Source organism: Muntiacus reevesi, chromosome 9 (genome assembly GCF_963930625.1).
Source record: "Muntiacus reevesi chromosome 9, mMunRee1.1, whole genome shotgun sequence".
NCBI lineage: Eukaryota > Metazoa > Chordata > Mammalia > Artiodactyla > Cervidae > Muntiacus > Muntiacus reevesi.
The window spans coordinates 75008224-75029532 of record NC_089257.1 but is presented as its reverse complement, the minus strand read 5'-3'; the positions used below and the strand labels follow the sequence as shown (position 1 = coordinate 75029532).

Below are 21309 nucleotides of genomic sequence, written 5' to 3'. Positions count from 1 at the left end.
CCATACAAGGTGTTCTATAAACAGAGCTTGTAGTAAGGAGACTCAGGCACAGTTTTTCCTTCAGAAAAGTAACTTGATTACACTAAAAATTTATGGTAGTGAAGTGAGAATCAAAATGTTTTTGTAAGTGACTTCAGAGTGAATCATTCTCAGATTTACTGGGTGAGCACACAGTTTTTGCCAGCAGTCCACAACTGGTAAGTTCACACCTAGCATATTTTCTTGCAGTGTTACAGAACTGAAAGTGCTCACTCGGAACAAACTGAACCTTCCACGAAGGCTTTGGTGTTAAATGGTTTATCTCTGTGTCATCAGTGGCATAAGCCTATACCATATTATGAACCAAGGTGTTCTATGGGCACAGATCCTAGTAAGGAGATCCAAGCACAGTGTTTCTTCAGAAAAATCAGGAGCTGGGAACCATGACTGATGGTAGTGAAGAGAGAATCAGCACCCAAAGTGTTTTTCTCAAACTCCCAAATTGTTTCCCTAGGTGGGTTTGAGAATGACACATTCTTGCTTTCACAGGATGAAATCAGAGTTTTTCCAAGCAGAGCCCAATTGCCAGGATCACACCCACCATGTTTCCTTGCAGCGTCTTAGCACTGAAAGTACCCACTTGAGTCAAACAACCATTCGACGACAGAAGTGGGGTGAACTGGTTTTTCTCTCTGTGCTAAGTTGTGTAACCAAGCAAGGCATTATGAATCTAGATGTTCTATGAGATGAGCTTCTAGTAAAGCGATCCAAGCGTAGTGTTTCTTTAGAATAGTCACTTGTTAGTGACAAAAATAGAATGGAGTGAAGGGAGAATCAGCACCCAAACTGCATTCCTCGGTGGCTTTTGAGAACGTCACATTCGAGCTTCCACAGTATTCAAGCAGTGTTTTTTTGCTAGCAGAGCCCAACTGGCACATTCACACCAAGAAAATTCCCTGTAATGTCCCAGCACTGAAAATACACACTCGAGTCAAACCGAACCTATCCACGAAAGAAGTGGTATGAACTTGTTGTTTACCACATGTTTAGGGGCATAACCGTACAAGGCATTAAAAACCTAGGTGTTCTATGAGATGAGTCTTAAGATGGAGATCCAAGCACAGTGTTTCATTCAGAAAATTAACTTGCTTGTACCAAGAATTGGCTGCAGTGAAAAGAGAACCGGCTCCCAAAGTGCCTTCCCAGGTGGGTTTTTGAGTGAAATAGTTGTGCTTTCACTGTTTGAGAACACTGTTTTTGCCAGCTGTCCCCAGTTGGCAAGATTATACTTAACATATTTCCTTGCAGGGTCTTAGCATTGAGAATACACACTTGGAACAAACAGAAACTTTCCATGAAGGAAGTGGTATGAACTGACTGTTCTCTGTCTGGCAACTGCCATATCCCTACAACTTATTTTGAAACTAGCTTATTCTAGGAGATGAGATTGCAGTAAGGAGATCCAAACACAGTGTTTCTTCAGAAAAGCCACTTTCTGGCAATAAAAATTGCCTGTAGTGAAGATAGAATCACCACCTAAAGTGATTTTATAAGTGTCTTCACAGAGAAACACTCTAGGATTTATAGGGTGAGCACATTGTTTTGCCAGCAGTCCACAATTGGCAAGTTCACACCAAGCATATTTCCTGGCAGTGTTCCAGAGTTGGAATTACTCACTCGGAACAGACCAAATGTTTCCACGAAGCAACTGGTGTGAACTAGTTGGTCTCTGTTTTGTGAGTGGTGTAAGCCTACAATGCATTGTGAATCAAGGTGTTCTATGGACAGAGCTCCTAGTAAGGAGATACAAGCACAGTGTTTCTTCAGAAAATTCATGAGCTGGTGACCAAAACTGACAGTAGTGAAGAAGAATCAGCACTGAAAATGCTTTTCTCAAACACCCAAAGTGTTTTCCTAGGTGGGTTTGAGAATGACACATTGCTGCTTTCACAGGATGACAGCAGAGTTTTTGCTCAGTTCAGTCACTCAGTCATGTCCGACTTTTTGTGACCCCATGGACTGCAGCACACTAGCTTCCCTGTTAATCATCAACCCCCAGAGCTTACTCAAATTTAGGTCCAATGAGTTGGTGATGCCATCCAACCATCTCATCTCTGTTGTCCCTTTCTTCCACTTTCACTCTTTCCCAGCTCCAGGGTCTTTTTCAATGAGTCAGTTCTTCACATCAGGCGGCCAAAGCATTGGAGTTTCAGCTTCAGTATCTGTCTTTCCAATAACATCCAGTACCGATTTCCTTTAGGATGGAATGGTTGGATCTCCTTGCAGTCCAAGGGACTCTCAAGAGTCTTCTCCAACACCACAGTTCAAAAGCATTGATTCTTAAGTGTTCAGCTTTCTTTATAGTCCAGATCTCACAACCGTACTCTACTATTGGAAAACTATAGCTTTGACTAATGGACATTTGCTGGCAAAGTAATGTATCTGCTTTTTAATATGCTCTCTAGGTTGGTCATAACTTTTCTTTTAAGGGGTAAGCGTCTTTTAATTTCATGGCCGCAGTCACCATCTGCAGTGATTTTGGAGCCCAAGAAAATAAAGTCACTGTTTCCCCTTCTATTTGCCATGAAGTGATGAGACCAGATGCCATGATCTTAGTTTTCTGAATGTTGAGTATTAAGCCAACGTTTTCACTCCCCTCTTTCACTTTCATCAAGAGGCTCTTTAGTTCTTCTTCACTTTCTGTCATAATGGTGGTGTCATCTGCATATCTGAGGTTATTGATATTTCTCCCAGCAATCTTGATTCCAGCTTGTGCTTCATCCAGCCCAGCATTTCTCATGATGTATTCTGTATATAAGTTAAATAAGCAGGGTGACAATATACAGTCTTGATGTACTCCTTTCCATATTTGGAATCAGTCTGTTGTTCCATATCCAGTTCCAATTCTTACTTCCTGACCTGCACACAGAATTCTCAGAAGGTAGTTCAGGTGGTCTGGTATTTCCAATTGTTTAAGAATTTTCCGCAATTTGTTGTGATCCACGCAGTCAAAGGCTTTGGCATAGTCAATAAAGCAGAAATAGATGTTTCTCTGGAACTCTCTTGCTTTGTTGATAATTGAATGGATGTTGACAATTTGATCTCTGGTTCCTCTGCCTTTTCTAAATCCAGTTGAACATCTGGAAGTTCATAGTTCATGTACTGTTGAAGCCTGGCTTTGAGAATTTTGAGCATTACTTTACTAGCATGTGAGATGAGTGCAATTGTGGGGTAGTTTGAGCATTCTTTGGCACTGCCTTTCTTTGGGATTGAAATGAAAACTGACCTTTTCCAGTCCTGTGGCCACTGATGAGCTTTCCATGTTTGCTGGCATATTGAGTGCAGCACTTTTACAGCATCATCTTTTAGGATTTGAAATAGCTCAGCTGGAATTCCATCACCTCCACTAGTTTTGTTTGTAGTGATGCTTCCTAAGGCCCACTTGACTTCACATTCCAGGATGTCTGGTTCTAGGTGAGTGATCACATCATCCTGGTTACCTGGGTCATGAAGATCTTTTTGTATAGTTCTTCTGTGTATTCTTGCCATCTCTTCTTAATATCTTCTGCTTCTGTCCATACCATTTCTGTCCTTTATTGAGTCCATCTTTGCATGAATTGTTCCCTTGCCCACAGTAGTAGAATAATGGTCATCTGAGTTAAATTCACCCATTCTAGTCCATTTTAGCTCCTACATTGTCAATTTTAGGAAATTGGAATTGTCAATTTCCATCTCCTGTTTGACCACTTCTGATTTGCTTTGATTCATGGACCTAACATTCTAGGTTCTTAGGCAATATTGCTCTTTATAGCACTGAACTTTACTTCCATCACCAGTCACATCCACAACTGGATGTTGTTTTTGTTTTGGCTCTGTCTCTTCATTATTTCTGGAGTTAGTTTTCCACTGATTTCCAGTAGCATATTGGATCGTACCAACCTGGGGAATTCATCTTTCAGAGTCCTATCTTTTTGCTTTTTCATACTGTTCATGGGGTCCTCAAGGCAAGAATACTGAAGTGGTTTGCTATTCCCTTCTACAGTGGACCACGTTTTATCAGAACTGTTCACCATGACCCATTTTTCCTGGGTGGCCCTACACGGCATGACTCATAGTTTCATTGATTTAGACAAGTCTGTGGACCATGTGCTCAGATTGGTTAGTTTTCTGTGATTGTGGTTTTCATCTGTCTGCCATCTGATGGAGAAGGATAAGAGGCTTATGGAAGCTTCCTGATGGGAGAGACTGACTGAGGGGGAAACTGGGTCTTGTTTGGGTGGGTAAGGCCCAGTGTCCCAGTGCTGAAAATACACACTTTGGTCAAACCAAATCTTTCTCTGAAGGGTGTGGTGTGAACTGGTTATTCTCTATGTGCATAGTGGGAAACCCATACAATGCTTTATGAACTTAGGTATTCTTGTAGATGAGCTCCTGGTAGGGAGATGCAAGCACTGTATTTCTTTCAGAAGTGTCACTCGCTTGAGCCAAGAATTGAATGTAAAGAAGAGAGTCAAAACTCAAAGCTTTTCCCTAGGTAGGTTTGAAAGGGAAACATTCTAGCTTTCACAGGGTGAGTGAACTGTTTTTCCAGCAGACCTCAACTGACAGATTCCCATCCAACATATTTCCTTGTAGTGTCCCAGCACTGAAAATACACACTTGGAGCAAACTATACTTTCCACAAAGGAAGTGGTTTGTTCTAGTTCTCTGTGTGGTGACTGGCATAACCATACAATGCACTATGAACATAGGTGTTCTATGAGATGAGCTCCTAATAAGGAGATCCACGCAGGTTGTTTCCTTCAGAAGTGCCACTTCGTTGCACCAAGAATTGACTGTAGTCAAGACAGAGTCAGCACCCAAGGTGTTTCCCTAGGTGCGTTTGAGAGTGAAACATTCTAGCTTTCAAAAGGTGAGAAAAATGTTTTTGTCTGCTGAACATAAATGGTTGATTCACACCCAGCATATTCGCTGCTGTGTCCCAGCACTAAAAATGAACACTTGAGGCAAACTTAACCTTTCTATGTAGAAAGTTGTGTGAAATGGTTGTTCTCTATGTGGCAGGTGGCATACCCTACAATGCAGTATGAACCTAGATGCTGTATAAGTAGAGCTCATAGTAAAGAGATTCAGGCACAGTTTTTCCTTCATAAAAGTCACTTGCTTGCACCAAGAATTGACTGTAGTGAAGTGAGAATCAGCACCCAAAGTGTTTTCCTATGTGGGTTTCAGAGTGATACAGTCTAGCATTCACAGGATGAGAACACACTTTTTACCATCAGACCCCTATTGGTAAGTTCACACCCAGAATACTTCCCTGCAGTGTCCCAGCACTAAATATAAATACTTGAAACAAAGTAAACCTTTCAAGAAGGAGGTTTTGTATATTGGTTGTCCTCTGTGATGTGTTATTAACCTAGCTGTTCTATGAGATGAGCTTCTAGTAAGGACACATAAGCACAGTGTTTCCTTCAGAAAAGTCACTTGCTAGCACCAAATATTGACTGCAATGAGAATCAGCACCCAAACTGTTTTTCTAGGTGGATTTGAGAGTGATACATTCTAGCTTTCACAGGTTGACAACACTGTTTTTGCCAGCAGATCCCAATTGGCAGGTTAACAGCCAGCATAACTACCTGCAGTATCCCAACAATGAAAATACACACTTGGTTCAAACTGAATCTTTCTATGAAGGAAGTGGTGTGAACTGGTTGTTCTTGTAGTGAGTGGCATATCCATACATTGCATTTTGGACATAGGTGTTTTATTAGATGAGCTCCTAGTAAGAAGATCCAAGCATGGTGTTTCCTTCAAAAAAGTGACTCGCACCAAGAATTGACTGTTGTTAAGAATAATACCACCGAAGTTTTTTTTCAAAGGTGGGTTAGATATTGAAACATTCTAGCTTTCACAGTGTGAGAACAATGTTTTTGCCAGCAGAACGCTACTGGCAGGTTCACACCCAGCATATTTCTCTGCAGTGTCCCACCTCTGAGAATGCATACTCAGGACAAACTGAAACTTTCCATGAATGAAGTTGTGTGACCTACTTTTGCTCTGTAATGCTTTATGAACCTAAGTGTTCTATTAAATAAGTTCTTAGTAAGGAGATCCAAACAGGGTTTCCTTCAGAAAAGCCACTTGGCTGGTGCCAGAATTGACTGTAGTGAAGATAGAATCAGCACACAAAATGTTTTCCTGGTGGATTTGAGAGTGAAACATTCTCACTTTCAAAGAGGGAGAACAGTGTTTTTGCTCACAGAGCCCAACTGGTAGGTTCCTGCCCAGCATATTTCCCTGCTGTGTCCCAGCACTGAAAACACAAACTTGGGACAAACTGAACCTTTCTATGAAGGGAACTGTGTGCACTGGCTGTTCCCTGTGTGGTGAAAGGGCATACCCATACAATGTATTATGAACCTAGGTGTTCTATGAGATGATCTCCTTGTAAGTAGATCCAAGTGCAGTGTTTCCTTCAAAAGAGTCACTTCCTTGCCTGAAGAACTGACTTCAATTAGAGAAAATCAGCACCCAACTTGTTTTCTTAGGTGGGTTTTATAGTAAAACATTCCAGTAAAACAATGTTAGGGCAGTGTTTTTGTGTGCAGACCCCAGTTGGCCCATTCACACCCAGCATATTTCCCTGTAGTGTCCCAGCACTGAATATATACACTTGGGAAAAACTGTACCTGTCCATGAAGAAAGTTGTGTGAACTGGTTGTTCTCTTGTGTGGAATACCGACACAACACATTATAGTCTGAGGTGTTCTCAGATGAGCTCATATTAAGGAGATTCAAGCACAGTGTTTCCTTCAGAATAGTCACTTGCTTGCACCAAGAACTGAATGTAGTGAAGACAGGATCAACACCCAACGTGTTTTCCTAGGTGAGTTTGAGAGTGAAACATTCTAGCTTTCAAATGGGAGAACACTGTTTTTGCCAGTAGACCCCAATTGGCAGGTTCATACCCAGCATATTTTCTGAAGTGTTTCAGCACTGAAAATGCACACTTGGGACAAACTGAACCTTTCCATGAAGGAAATTGTGGAAACTGGTTGTTATCTTTTTTATGTTCATCCTGGCCTGAACTCTAGAGGTAAAATTCTCTGTTCCCCAAATAATCTCCATACCCCTCATATTACTATCTGATAGAGGTCAGAGAGAAAAGAGAAAAACCCACAAGACAGACAGGGAGATTATTGCAATCTATCTTTTGATAAAAATTCATATATAGTTGACATAAAACATTATTTTAGTCTGTTATACTATATAGTAATTTGACATTTGCACACATTATGAAATGGTTCTATAATCTCTTTGTGTTTCTTATCAAAGCTTCATTTTGCTATTTTGTCATTGACCAAATGTAGAAAAATCAAATCAAGAGACCGTGACCTTACCATAGAAGCAGTATTACAGAAATTTTATTGGGGGGGGGGGGCACTGTTTTAACACAGCCATAAAACATGTGGAAACATCAAGTAGAAAGATAGTGAGTTGAGGTGGCCCATAAGGATTATGAATTTTTGTAAGGTGTCCATGTGTGTTAAGTGTTCAAATTAGAGTCTGTGGTTCAGAAGATAGAATAGACAATCATATCTATTTGATTTCCAATACTGTCATCATTTCTTAATTAATACCTGCTGATCACATCCCCATCTTCCTTTTACTTTGCCATGACCCCATTCCATGCCCTTATTACCCTTACTGAGACAATTCCAGAACAGACACCATCTCCCTCAGCCACTCCCTTTTCCTTTATCTTTTACACACTGCTCTCAGATTAAGATTCTGGAAACAGTTCCATTTCACTCCCCATATCATGGCTCTGGAACACAGTCACAAGTATCAGAAAAGTTCATATGCAAAACAGAAAAGCATTTTTCGAATTTCCTATTCATCTATGATCTGCTAAACCCTCATTTAATGATAAAGGCATACCTTCCATCTTCCATCATCCAATACTGCAATTCCTAACAGTTGAAGCACCAGGGGAAACAAGGAACCATATCTTTCCCCTTTAGTTCTAGTGGAATTTATTTTTCTTTATACATAAAAAAGCAATGGGGACTTCCCTGGTGGACCAGTGGTTAAGACTCAGTGCTTCTAATGAAGGGGACACAGGTTTGATCCCTGGTCAGAGAACTAAGGTCCCATATGTGTCATGGTTCAGCCATTAAAAAAAAGAATGCTATACATAAGGAAATTGCACTCAGTAGAATGTTATTGAGGTCCTACATAATGTATATATTATGTATGGGAGGGGTCTTGTTGGCCTGAGTGCTGTCAGTGTGTTGGTTCACATACAGATCTTTTGGGGACCCAAAGTTGATGATATCTGCCTAATCTGTTCTATTTATTCTGAACAAAGTGTAGGAAAGGAAGGTGGAAGGGGATAGGGGTAGCAAAAGATGGAAAGAAGATGCTAAAAAAAGGATAGCTACTATTAAAAATACAAACATATGGAGGCTAAACAACACACTTCTGAATAACCAACAAATCACAGAAGTCAAAAAAGAAATCAAAATATGCATAAAAATGAAAACATGACAACCCCAAACCTATGGGGTTCGGTAAAAGCAGTGCTAAGGGGAAGGTTCATAGCAATACAAGCTTACCTCAAGAAACAAGAGAAAAATTCAATAAATAACCTAACTTTACACCTAAAGCAACTAGAAAAAGAAGAAATGAAGAACCCTACGGTTATTAGAAGGAAAGAAAACAGAAAAATTAGGGCAGAAGTAAATGAAAGAGAAACAAAGGAGACTATAGCAAAAATCAACAAAACTAAAAGCTGGTACTTTGAGAAGATAAACAAAATATACAAACCATTAGCCAGACTCATCAAGAACAAAAGGGAGAAGAATCAAATAAACAAAATTAGAAATGAAAATGGAGAAATCACAACAGACAACACAGAAATACAAAGGATCATAAGAGACTACTATCAGCAACTATATGCCAATAAAATGGACAACTTGAAAGAAATGGACAAATTCTTAGAAAAGTATAATCTTACAAAACTGAACCAGGAAAAATTGAAAATCTTAACAGACCCATCACAAATACAGAAATCGAAACTGTAGTCAAAAATCTTCCAACAAGCAAAAGTTCAGGGCTAGATGGCTTCCCAGGTGAATTTTACCAAAAATGTAGAGAAGAGCTAACACCTATCCTACTCAAACTCTTCCAGAAAATTGCAGAGGAAGGTAAACAGCCAAACTTATTCTAATAATACCAAATACCTAATACCAAAACCAGACAATGATGCCACAAAAAAGGAAAACTACAGGCCAATATCACTGATGAATATAGATGCAAAATCCTCAACAAAGTTCTAGCAAACAGAATCCAACAACATATTAAAAAGATCATACATCATGACCAAGTGGGCTTTATCCCAGGGATGCAAGGATTCTTGAATATTCACAAATCAATGTGATACACCACATTAACAAATTGAAAGATAAAAATCATATGATTATCTCAATAGATGCAGAGAAAGCCTTTGACAAAATTCAACATCCATTTATGATAAAAACCCTCCAGAAAGTAGGCATAGAAGGAACAAACCTCAACATAATAAAGCCATATATGATAAACCCACAGCAAACATTATCCTCAATGGTGGGAAATTGAAAGCATTTTCCCTAAAGTCAGGAACAAGACAAGGGTGCCTACTCTCACCACTACTAGTCAACATAGTTTTGCAAGTTTCAGCCACAGCAGTCATAGAAGAAAAGGGAATAAAAGGAACCCAGATTGGAAAAGAAGAAGTAAAACTCACTGTTTGCAGATGACATGATGTCTACATAGAAAACCCTAAAGACACCACCAGAAAATTACTAGAGCTAAACAATGAATATAGCAAAGTTGCAGTATATAAAATTAATACACAGAAATCCCTTGCATTCCTATGCACTAACAAAAAGAAAACAGAAAGAGAAATAAAGGAAACAATCCCATTCACCATTGCAAAAAAAAGAAATAAAATACTTAGGATAAATTTATCTAAAGAAACAAAAGACCTATATATAGAAAACTATAAAACACTGATGAAAGAAATCAAAGAGGACACAAATAGATGGAGAAATATACCATGTTCACGGATAGGAAGAATCAATATAGTGAAAATGAATATACTACTCAAAGCAATCTATAAATTCAATGCAATCCCTAACGGTATTTTTCACAGAACTAAAACAAATAATTTCACAATTTGTGTGGAAATACAGAAAACCTTGAATAGCCAAAGCAATCTTGAGAAAGAAGAATGGAACTGGAGGAATCAACCTGCCTGACTTCAGACTATACTACAATGCTACAGTCATCAAGACAGTATGGTACTGGCACAAAGACAGAAATGTAGATCAATGGAACAAAATAGAAAGTCCAGAGATAAGTCTACACGCCTATGGATACCTTATCTTTGACAAAGGAGGTAAGAATATACAATGGAGAAATGACAATCTCTTTAAAAAGTGGTGCTGGGAAAACTGGTCAACCACTTGTAAAAGAATGAAACTAGAACACTTTCTAACACCATACAAAAAACAAACTCAAAATGGATTAAAGATCTAAATGTAAGACCAGAACCTATAAAACTCCTAGAGGAAAACATAGGTAAAACACTCTCTGACATAAATCACAGCAGGATCCTCTATGACCCACCTCCCAGAGTAATGGAAATAAAAGCAAAAATAAATAAATGGGACCTAATTAAACTTAAAAGATTTTGCACAACAAAGGAAACTATAAGCAAGGTGAAAAGGCAGCCTTCAGAATGGGATAAAATGATAGCAAACAAAGCAACAGACAAAGAATTAATCTCAGCAATACACAAGTAGCTCATGCAGCTCAATTCCAGAAAAATAAACGACCCAATCAAAAAATGGTCCAAAGAACTTAACAGACATTTCTCCAAAGAAGACATACAGATGACTAACAAACACATGAAGAGATGCTCAACATCACTCATTATCAGAGAAATGCAAATCAAAACCACAATGAGGTACCATGGCATGCCAGGTAGAATGGCTGTTATCAAAAAGTCTATAAACAATAAATGCTGGAGAGGGTGCAGAGAAAAGGCAACCCTCTTACACTGTTGGTGGTAATGCAAACTAGTATAGCCACTATGGAGAACAGTGTGGAGATTCCTTTAAAAAGTGGAAACAGAACTGCCATACAACCCAGCAATCCCACTGCTGGGCATACACACCAAGGAAACCAGAATTGAAAGAGACCCATGTACCCCAGTGTTCATCGTAGCACTGTTTACAATAGCCATGACAAGGAAGCAACCTAGATGTCCATCAGCAGATGAATGGATAAGAAAGTTGTGGTACAAATACACAATGAAATGTTACTGAACTATTAAAAAGAATGCATTTGAATCAGTTCTAATGAAGTGGATGAAACTGGAGCCCATTATACAGAGTGAAGTAAGTCAGAAAGAAAAACACCAATACAGTATACCAACGCATGTATGTGGAATTTAGAAGGATGGTAATGATGATCTTATATGCGAGACTGCAAAAGCGACACAGATATTAAGAACAGACTTTTGGACTCTGTGGGAGAAGGTGAGGGTGCGATGATTTGAGAGAATAGCATTGAAACATGTATATTACCATATGAGAAATAGCTGACCAGTCCAGGTTTAATGCATGAGACAAGGCACTCGGGGCTGGTGCACTGCGATGACCCAGAGGGATGGGATGGGGAGGGAAGTGGGAAGGGGGTTCAGGATGGGGGACACACATACACCCATGGCTGATTCATGTCAGTGTATGGCAAAAACCATTACAATATTGTAAAGTAATTAGCCTCCAATTAAAATAAATAACTTAATTTTTTAAAAAAGTATAGCTATTGAGGAATTTTCAGAGTTAAAAAAGAGGTAGTTTTATTTGTATGTTATTTTTAAATGGTCTAAGTTATCAAGAAAGGAAACTAAGTTGACTAAGACATTGATACTGAATAACAGAATGATAGTAAGAAATGCACATACCAAATGATACAAAGCTATGAAAATATATCTACATGACAAAAATTTGTGACACAAATTAACAAGATGATTGTGATGATAATGAGGATCATTAATATTTGTTGGATATCTACTTTGTGTCAGGTTCTTGTAAGGAATTTTTCCATTAAATCTTTACAATATAGATATAGTTTGTAAATGAAAAATAAGGCACACAGGTATCCAGCAATTTGGGCAAGTGATATAGATTGTAAATTGCATAGCCAAGATCAAACTCCAGAGCCTGCATTTCTAACCACTCCACATAGAAACTAAAGTGTCATCATCACTAAATTAGGCTAGAGTGGCTTTTTATTGTTTTGCTTTGGTCTATCATGATTTTTTTGTTACATAATTAATAAAATCATAATGACAGTTGATTTCTTTTTTGAAAAATATGGTAAATTTGTTTGCTCTCATAAGTATGGGGCACTCTAACCCATGTCTTCTTCATTCATTCTTCTCCTAACCCTCTATTTCCACGTGAAGGTAATTTTATCCCCACTGGATATTCTTGAGGCCTAGGTTTTGTCTTTGATCCTTATTAGATCTTGGGCTAGAATGAATGAACTCTATTTTGAACTCATCTTTGTGAAAATAGGGTATGATCAGCCTAATCATTGGGAAAAGTAGTTTGAATAAAGAGAATGCCTATTTGAGAGGTTAAAATACAGAACTGAAATGGGAAAAAAAAAGGGACTAGTACATCATACAAGCCTGACAAATATACTTGTGGTGTTTTTTCCCCCTTGAGGCAGATGACAGTTATTTGGGGGTCTAGCTTTTCCTCTACTCTTGCCTGGAAAATCCCATGGATGGAGGAGTCTGGCAGGCTGCAGTCCATGGGGTCGTGAAGAGTCGAACACGACTAAGCGACTTCACTTTCACTTTTCACTTTCATGCATTGGAGAAGGAAATGGCAACCCACTCCAGTGTTCTTGCCTGGAGAATCCCAGGGACGGCAGAGCCTGGTGGGCTGCCGTCTATGGGGTCACACAGAGTTGGACACGACTGAAGTGACTTAGCAGCCGCAGCAGCTTTCCCTCTAATCCAGATTAACCTTCCTGAAATAAAACTTTTGGTACATCATTCTCTAGTTCAAATTGTCAATAGGTCACTGTTGCTTATGGAATTAATTCTGGGCCTTTGAAACTCTCAGCAAAATTTCCTCAAACTCCCTTTGACATGGAGTTTTACTACCTCCCTTCATTATTTCTATACTTCAATCAAATGAAAGTTGTTTATTCTCACTCATTATGATCTCACTATTCCTTCATCTTGGAATACCCCTCTTAATCCCACTCATCTTGACATGTACAAATTTCACTCACTTTCAAGTGTGGATATTCTCAAGCAAGTTTTTCATTTCTAAGATGGAAAGAACTTCTCTCATCTCTGAATTCCCAGGACATGCATTTATCCCTCTTATTAGAAATGCCATTTTCAGCCTTGCTTGGTAATTAGGTCATTATCATCTCCATATCTACCTCTTGATACAGGACCTAAATCTAAATTATCTTCATGTTTTTTTTTATGACACTAAGCAAAGCATCTGTACATAATAGGTGCTGGGGTGTGTACCACAGTGAAGTGAAGAGATGACTGTGAACAGATGTTCTCAGATCATATTTGAAACAGATCTAAGGCCTTTTGATATCTCATTAATAATAAGAATATAGGCACTAGTGTTATTTGCTCAGTTGTGTCCAACTCTTTGTGACCCCATAGACCATAGCCTGGCAGGCTCCTCTGTCTTTGGGATTCTCCAGACAAGAATACTAGAGTGGGTAGCCATTTCCTTCTCCAGGGGGTCTTTCCAACCCATGGATTAAACCCAGGTCTCCTGCATTTCAGGCAGATTCTTTACCACTGACTCACCAGGGAAGCCTCAATAAGACTATAAGCTCTAATGAAATCTAGAGACCCCTATAGAATTAAGGCATTCATTCCTCCAGTTGGGAGTGTTACCTCACAGGGCTCATAGCTGAGCCCTTTCCCAGAAGTTGCTTCACTCAATGTCATGACCCTTCTCTATGGACAATTGGCATTCAATTATTTATTGAGATGGGTTTCAAAAACTCTTCACCTTTGCCTCAATTTAAGAGATCTCTGAAGGACTATTTCTGCTTCAAAACTTCCCAGTTTTCTCAGGGTATATGCCTAGAAGTGGGATTGTTGGGTCATATGGTAGTTTTATTCATAGTTTGTTAAGGAACCTTTGTACTGTCTTCCATAGTGGCTGTATCAATTTACATTTTCACTAATAGTGCAAGAGGGTTCCTTTTTCTCTACACCCTCTCCAGAATTTATTGTTTGTAGATTTTTTGATGATGGCCATTTTGACCGCTGTGAGATAACATACTACAAAGCTACAGTCATCAAGACAGTATGGAACTGGCGCTATAACAGAAATATAGGCCAATGGAACAAGATAGAGAGCCTCGAGATAAACCCACACAACTATGGTACCTTCTTTTTTGATGGAGGCAAGAATATACAATGTGGCAAAGATAGTCTCTTGGATAAGTGGTGCTGGGACAGTTACATGTAAAAGAATGAAATTAGAACACTTCCTAACACCACACACAAAGATAAACTCAAAATGGATTAAACACCTAAATGTAAGACCAGAAATTATCAAACTCTTAGAGGAAAACACGGGCAGAACACTCTAAAATATACAGGCAGCTTATGTAACTCAATAGCAGAAGAACAAACAACACAATAAAAAAGTGGGCAGAAGATCTAAACAGACATTTCTCCAAAAAACAGATACAGATGGCTAATAAACACATAAAAAGATGGTCAACACTGCTCATTATTAGAGAAATGCAAATCAAAACTATAATGAGATATCACTTCAAACTGGTCAGAAGATAACCTTTATAATAAATCATGCTGGGAAAACTAGACAGCGACATGTAAAAGAATGAAATTAGAACACTACCTAACACCATACAAAATTTAAACTCAAAATAGAATAAAGACCTCACTTTAAGATCAGACACTATAAAACTCTTAAAGGAAAACAACGGTAGAATGGTCTTTGACATAAAGTCAAAGTCAAGTCCTTTTTGACCCAATACCAGAGTAATGAAAAAGACAAAACAAATGGAACCTAATTAAACTTAAAAACTTTTCCACATCAAAGGAAACCATAATCAAGATGAAAAGTCAACTTTCAGAATGGGAGAAAACATTTGCAAATGAAGCAACTGACAAAGGATTACTCTTTAAAATATACAAACAACATACGCAGCTCAATTAAAAAAACAAAAACAAAAATTGCGCAGAAGCCCTAAATAGATATCTCTCTAAAGAAGACAGTCATGAACCAAGAGGCACATGAAAATAGATTCAACATCCAGAGGAGCCTGGTGGGCTAGAGTCCAAACAGTAGCAAAGAGTTGAACATGATTGAGAGTGCATGTCTGCATACACACACACAATTATTTCAGCTGGATGTAGAATTCTGGACTGGAAATGATTTTTCCTGAGAATTGTAAAGATACTAATTATTAGAGAAATGCAAATCAAAACTACCATCAGGTATCACCTTACACTGGTCAGAATGGCCATCATCAAAAAAATCTACAAATAATAAGTGTTAGAGAGAGTGTAGAGAAAAGGCAGCCTTCCTGCACTGATGGTGGAATTTTAAATTGACACAGCCATTAAGGAGTACCATATGGCATGTGACCTAACAATCCCATTACTGGACATATACCCAGGGAATCTATAATTTAAAAGTACATATGTACACAGATACTCATTGCAGCATTATTTACAATAGCCAGAACATAGAAATAACCTACAAGTCCAATGACAGACGAATGGATAAAGAAGATGTGGTACAATGTAATATTACACAAAAATGGACATAAGACCTAAACAGACTCCAAAGAAGGCATACAGATGTCAACAAACACGTGAAAACTCAAAATCTCTCATTATTAAAGTAATGCATATCAAAACTACAATGAGGTATCACCTCACACCACGGCCATCATCAAAAATCTACAAACAATAACTGTTGGAGAGGATGTGGAGAAAAAGGAACCCTCTTGCATAGTTGATGGGAATACAAATCAATACAATCACTGTAACTGTAAGGGTTAATTTTGAATCCATATTGGATTTACTTCTGTGACTTCAATTCTTATTTTGGAGTTTTTGTTATTATAGGCATACCTAACGGTCTGCCTTAGGGAGCCCTGCCTGCCCCCTCAGCCTGACCTTTGGATTAGGGTGCCTTTGTTTGACTCACAGGGAGATAGCTTGACCCTGCCCACCTGTGAAGGGCTATAAGAAAGTGAAATTAACACATCTTCCTGCCTGAGGCTTGCCATTCTAGGACATATTTGCAAGAATTAAATGGCCTTTTTATTTGTATCCTTACCTCCCCCCATCTCTGATCCATAAAATAATCTGGCTTCCAGGCCCTGACAAGATGGTTATTTTGAGGCACAAGCCTGCCATCTTCTTGGTCAGCTGAACTTCCAAATAAAATGGTCTTCCTTGCTTCAACACCTCGACTCAGATTTATTGACCTATTCCACGGCAAGCAGAGTGAGCATAGATTTGGTAACACCATTATGGACAGCGGTATGGAAGTTCCTTAAGAAGCTAGGAATACAAAGACCATATGATCTAGCAATGCCACTACTGGGTATATATCCTGAGAAAACCAGAGCTAAAAAAAGACACAGGTACCCTAATGTTCATTGCAACACTATTTACAATAGCTAGGACACAGAAGCAACCTAGATATCCATCAACAGAAGAATGGATAAAGAAGCTGTGGTACATATACACAAGGGAATATTACTCAGCCATAAAAAGGAATACATTTGAGTCACTTCTAATGAGGTGGATGAACCTATAGTCTATTATAGAGTGAAGGAAGAGAGAAAGAGAAAAACAAATATCACATATGAACATATATAAATGCAATCTAGAAAGATGTTACTGATGAACCTATTTGCAGGCCAGTAATGGAGTTTCAGACACAGAGAACAGACATGGACACAGAGGGGGAAGAAGAGGATGAGGCAAATGGAGAGAGGAGCATGGGAACATAGACAATACCATATGTGAAACAGCCAGTGGGAATTCCCTGTATGACTCAGGGAGCTCAAATGGGTGCTCTGTGACTACCTAGAGGCGTGGGATGCAGTGGGAGGTGGGAGGGAGATTTAGGAAGGAGGTGACACATGTACACCTATGGCTGATTCATGTTGATGTATGGCAGAAACCAACACAGTATGGTAAGCAATTATTCTTCACTTAAAAATAAATAAACATTAAAAAGTCAAACAGAGAAAGACAAAAAAATGAGTAACCAACAAGGCCCTTCTGTTGCTCACTGTTATGTGGCAGCCTGGATGGGAGGGGAGTTTGAGGAAGAATGGATACATGAATATGTACGTCTGAGTCCCTTGGCTCTTCACCTGAAGCTATCACAACATTGTTAATTGGCTATATCCCAATACAAAGCAAAAAGTAAGGCGGGGGGGGAGAACAAAAAAAAAAAAAAAGATTTTCACAGATAGGTCGAGTAGAAACTCCTTGGAAAGTTTCCTGCAAACACAAATTCGGTTCTATGAAACTTGAAAAGAAAGCATAATTACCTGTTAAATGGAATATTACTTGCCATATCAGTAAACAAAGGAGGTTGAAGTCATATGACATTGCTGCCACAATGTATGGTGAGCTGCTGAATCCTGAAGGAATCTCTAGGAAGGAAAGAATACTTGCCATCTAGCCGCCATTAGACTATGGCTGCTCCCCATGGTGAGCCCTGAGGAAACTCAGGATATAGAAACACAAGATACTGGCACGAGATAGCTGAGATGCATATCAAAGAAATGATTTCAAGAGCCCAGAATTTTGCATCTTTCCATACATAGAAAAGTGCTAAATTCCTTGACATATCTGGTTTTCTTTAACTAATCATCTTTTGATGTTCAGACTATGTACCATTTGTTGCAAAACTTCCTGATTACTCCCCTTGCATCCTCCGAGCAGTTTTTCAGGGTTACTTGAGATACTGCCTCCTAGCCTTGAAATCCTAAAAGCTTCCATTCAATAAAATGTAACTCTAGACTTTTAGGTTATGAATAACTTTTTAGTCTACATACCTCAATATAGTTTATGTTGCTAACTACAAGTTGGTACTTACCCGTCAATTACAAATTGGCACTAACCAAGAGCATTGCCTCTGACTGAACAACAAGGGCATTAACCATCTGCCTCTGCAGAGATTGAACCCTGTGCTGCTGCAGCTGTTGACCTTCAACATCCCTAGAGGGAGTTCAGGGTGGAATGAGTCACTCTGTGCTCCAGGGAATCTGGTGGGACAGGTCTTTACATTGTTGTTTTTCAGTCACTCAGTCATGACTCTGTGACCCCCCCTCCCCCCACCATGGACTGCAGCACGCCAGCCTTCCCTGTCCTTCACATCTCCTAGAGCTTGCTCAAACTCATGTCCATTAAGTTGGTGATGCCATCCAACCATCTCAACCACTGTTATCCCCTTTTCCGCCTGCATCCAGTCTTTAGATAGTTGGATATTTTTAGGAACTGATTTCATGATCCTTGCATCTTCTCATATCTAGAAAAGCACTAAATCGCTTCTTGAGGACATCAGATCCTTATGACTAGCAGAAAACTTCTTGTAAAGTAAGAACTTGATTGCACTGAACTCTCCTTCACTGAAATATTATCTATTGACGTTACCCAGCTGCTTCTTTGGAGCAGATGACACCACCGTTATGGCAGAAATCGAAGAACTAAAGAGCCTCTTGATGAAAGTGAAAGAAGAGAGTGAAAAAGTTGCTTCAAACTCAACATTCAGAAAACTAAGATCATGGCATCCAGTACCATCACTTCATGGCAAACAGATGGGGGAACAATAAGAGACTATATTTTTTGGGGCTCCAAAATCACTGCAGCTGATGACTTCAGCCATGAAATTAAAAGATGCTTGCTCCTTGAAAGAAAAGCTATGACCAACCTAGACAGCATATTAAAAAAGCGGAGACGTTACTTTGCCAACAAAGGTCCGTCTAGTCAAAGCTATAGTTTTTCCAGTTGTCAAGTATGGATGTGAGAGTTGGCCTATAAAGACAGCTGAGCACCAAAGAATTGAAGCTTTTGAACTGTGGTGTTGGAGAAGATTCTTGAGAGTCCCTGGACTGCAAGGAGATCCAACCAGTCCATCCTGAAGGAAACAGTGTGAGAATCTAGATTTCTTCTCCTTGCATTGTATCACCCATAGGCTGGTGTTAGTATCCCAGCAATTGAGTCTGGCAGTTGGGTGGCTTTGTAGGCTTCTTTCTGATATGCAACTACAAGAGCAAGTGTGTTATAAGGGTAAACACCAGATGTTGTTGTTCAGTCACCCAGTCATGTCCTACTCTCTTGGACCTGTGGACTGCAGCATGCCAGGCCTCCCTGTCCCTCATCATCCCACACGCCCAAGTTCATGTCCATTGAATCAGTGATGCCATCCAGCCTTCTCATCCTTTGATGCCCCCTTCTTCACACCAGATAGTGGATGTACTTAACACAGAGTCAAAAGAAAATAGGTGTGAACTGTAGTTCTTGCAGAGTTAGGGGGCAGAAGAGCAAATTTAGTTACAGACATTCAGAGTTAGGAGCTATTAAAGTAAACAAAAACAAAAACAAAAAACAAAACTAGGAATATCAGACCTGCTCACTGTTCTATTTTCTTTATCGTTAGGAAAGGCAAAGAAAAAAACTCATTCCTCTTTTTTTTTTTTTCATTTGTTACTGAGACAGTATGAACAAACAATATGAGGTCAGAAAAAAATGTTACACTTTAAACACGTATAAATTATGAAGTGCAATGCAAAATTCACATGACTTTTTCATATACTATGCTTAAAAAAAAATCCACCAAAGCAAAATGCTGACTCTTCAAAGGAAGTTTTCTCTTCTGCTAGTTTGCACTGTCTTTCTGGCCAGCCTTCCTTTAGTCCATTCCTCCAGCACTGGGAAACCTCTTTGGCGATAAGGGTACTTTGGTAGAAATCTTTGCAACATGTACGTTTAATCTTCCCGAATGCCAAACACACTGGGGAAGTTTTAAGAGGAGACAGCTGTGACATGCCGTCAGTTCCGTGCAAACTGCGTAATAAATGTACGCTGACACAAGTCCTGTTAAGGGCAAACCCAATATACGAAGGAGAGTAACCTCTTGGCTTAACCTTCTGTCTCTTCCAAACCTACCGCTGCTGCTGCTGCTAAGTCGCTTCAGTCGTGATCGACTCTGTGCGACCCCCATAGACAGCAGCCCACCAGGCTCCGCCGTCCCTGGGATTCTCCAGGCAAGAAGACTGGAGTGGGTTGCTATTTCCTTCTCCACTTCCAAACCTAAGGGTTAGACAATTAACCGAAATAGTAAGCACCAGTTTGCGCATGTTCTTTTGGTGGAGCCGAGCCCCTCCTTCCCCCAGTCGGAAGTCCCAGTTTGTTTACTAAATTACGACAGTCGTAAGCCGAGATTTTTCTGCCGGCTTCCTAGTTTTACGACAACAACTATGGCGGCTGCCGGTGGTAGATTTGAAAGTGCGAGTAGCGTCGAAGAGCGTAAAGAACAGATTCGAATTGCTAGGGCCGAGGTGTTGCGCCAGGTACCTCAGTTTTGTGGCTTTGGGAGCCACTTAGAATTGAGAGTGGAGGCTTTCTGGGAGTCAGGCCTCTAGCTCTCCTGCCTCCCTGCACCCTTTCTTGTTTTAGTTCCTCAGTATCTTACCTTGTCTGGTTGTGTGGGGATAGATGTTTTCCTTTGGGATGTTCGCACACTGTTGGGTGTCCTCTGTCTCTTAGATGCTCTGGAAGGCTCCAGTTGCTCATATTCTTTTCCAGAAAACTTGTTTATTTCCTCTGACGTTTCTTAAATCATCCGTGCTTGACATTTCTTTTCACCCGGTCATCTGTGCTGCGCACTTTCGAGGGACCCCACTACTTTCCCTGTATCTCTTACAGCCTTAGTCCTCCCTCTTGTTATATCTAAGAAATGAAATTTTCCGTTTTCAGGAACTCGTGTAAGGCACGTTAGACTAGATCGTTTCATTCTCCTTTTAAGTTTTTTGTGTCAGTTATCCGGGTCATTGCAAACCCTTACTGAACCAAACAGCGATTGAGACAGAGATCTAAAAAATTTAGCCCCTGGAAAAAAGTTGAGAAACGTGTTTTTCATTAAGATTGAAATGATTAGAGGTAAAACAAGGAACGGAGAAAGTTAACTGTACTATTGAATTATCTCACAAGATGTA

At 39.5% G+C, this 21309-nt stretch overlaps 1 protein-coding gene across 1 annotated transcript in view; it reads left to right on the top strand.

Moving 5' to 3' along the window:
• The first annotated feature begins 20563 nt into the window (after window positions 1-20563).
• CWF19L2 (CWF19 like cell cycle control factor 2) overlaps window positions 20564-21309 on the top strand; it is a 152697-nt gene continuing 151951 nt past the window's right edge. The window contains exon 1 of the mRNA XM_065945197.1: window positions 20564-20664. Within this exon, the coding sequence (XP_065801269.1) occupies window positions 20572-20664 (93 nt within the window). The 5' untranslated portion in view covers window positions 20564-20571. The remainder of the gene's footprint in view (window positions 20665-21309) is intronic.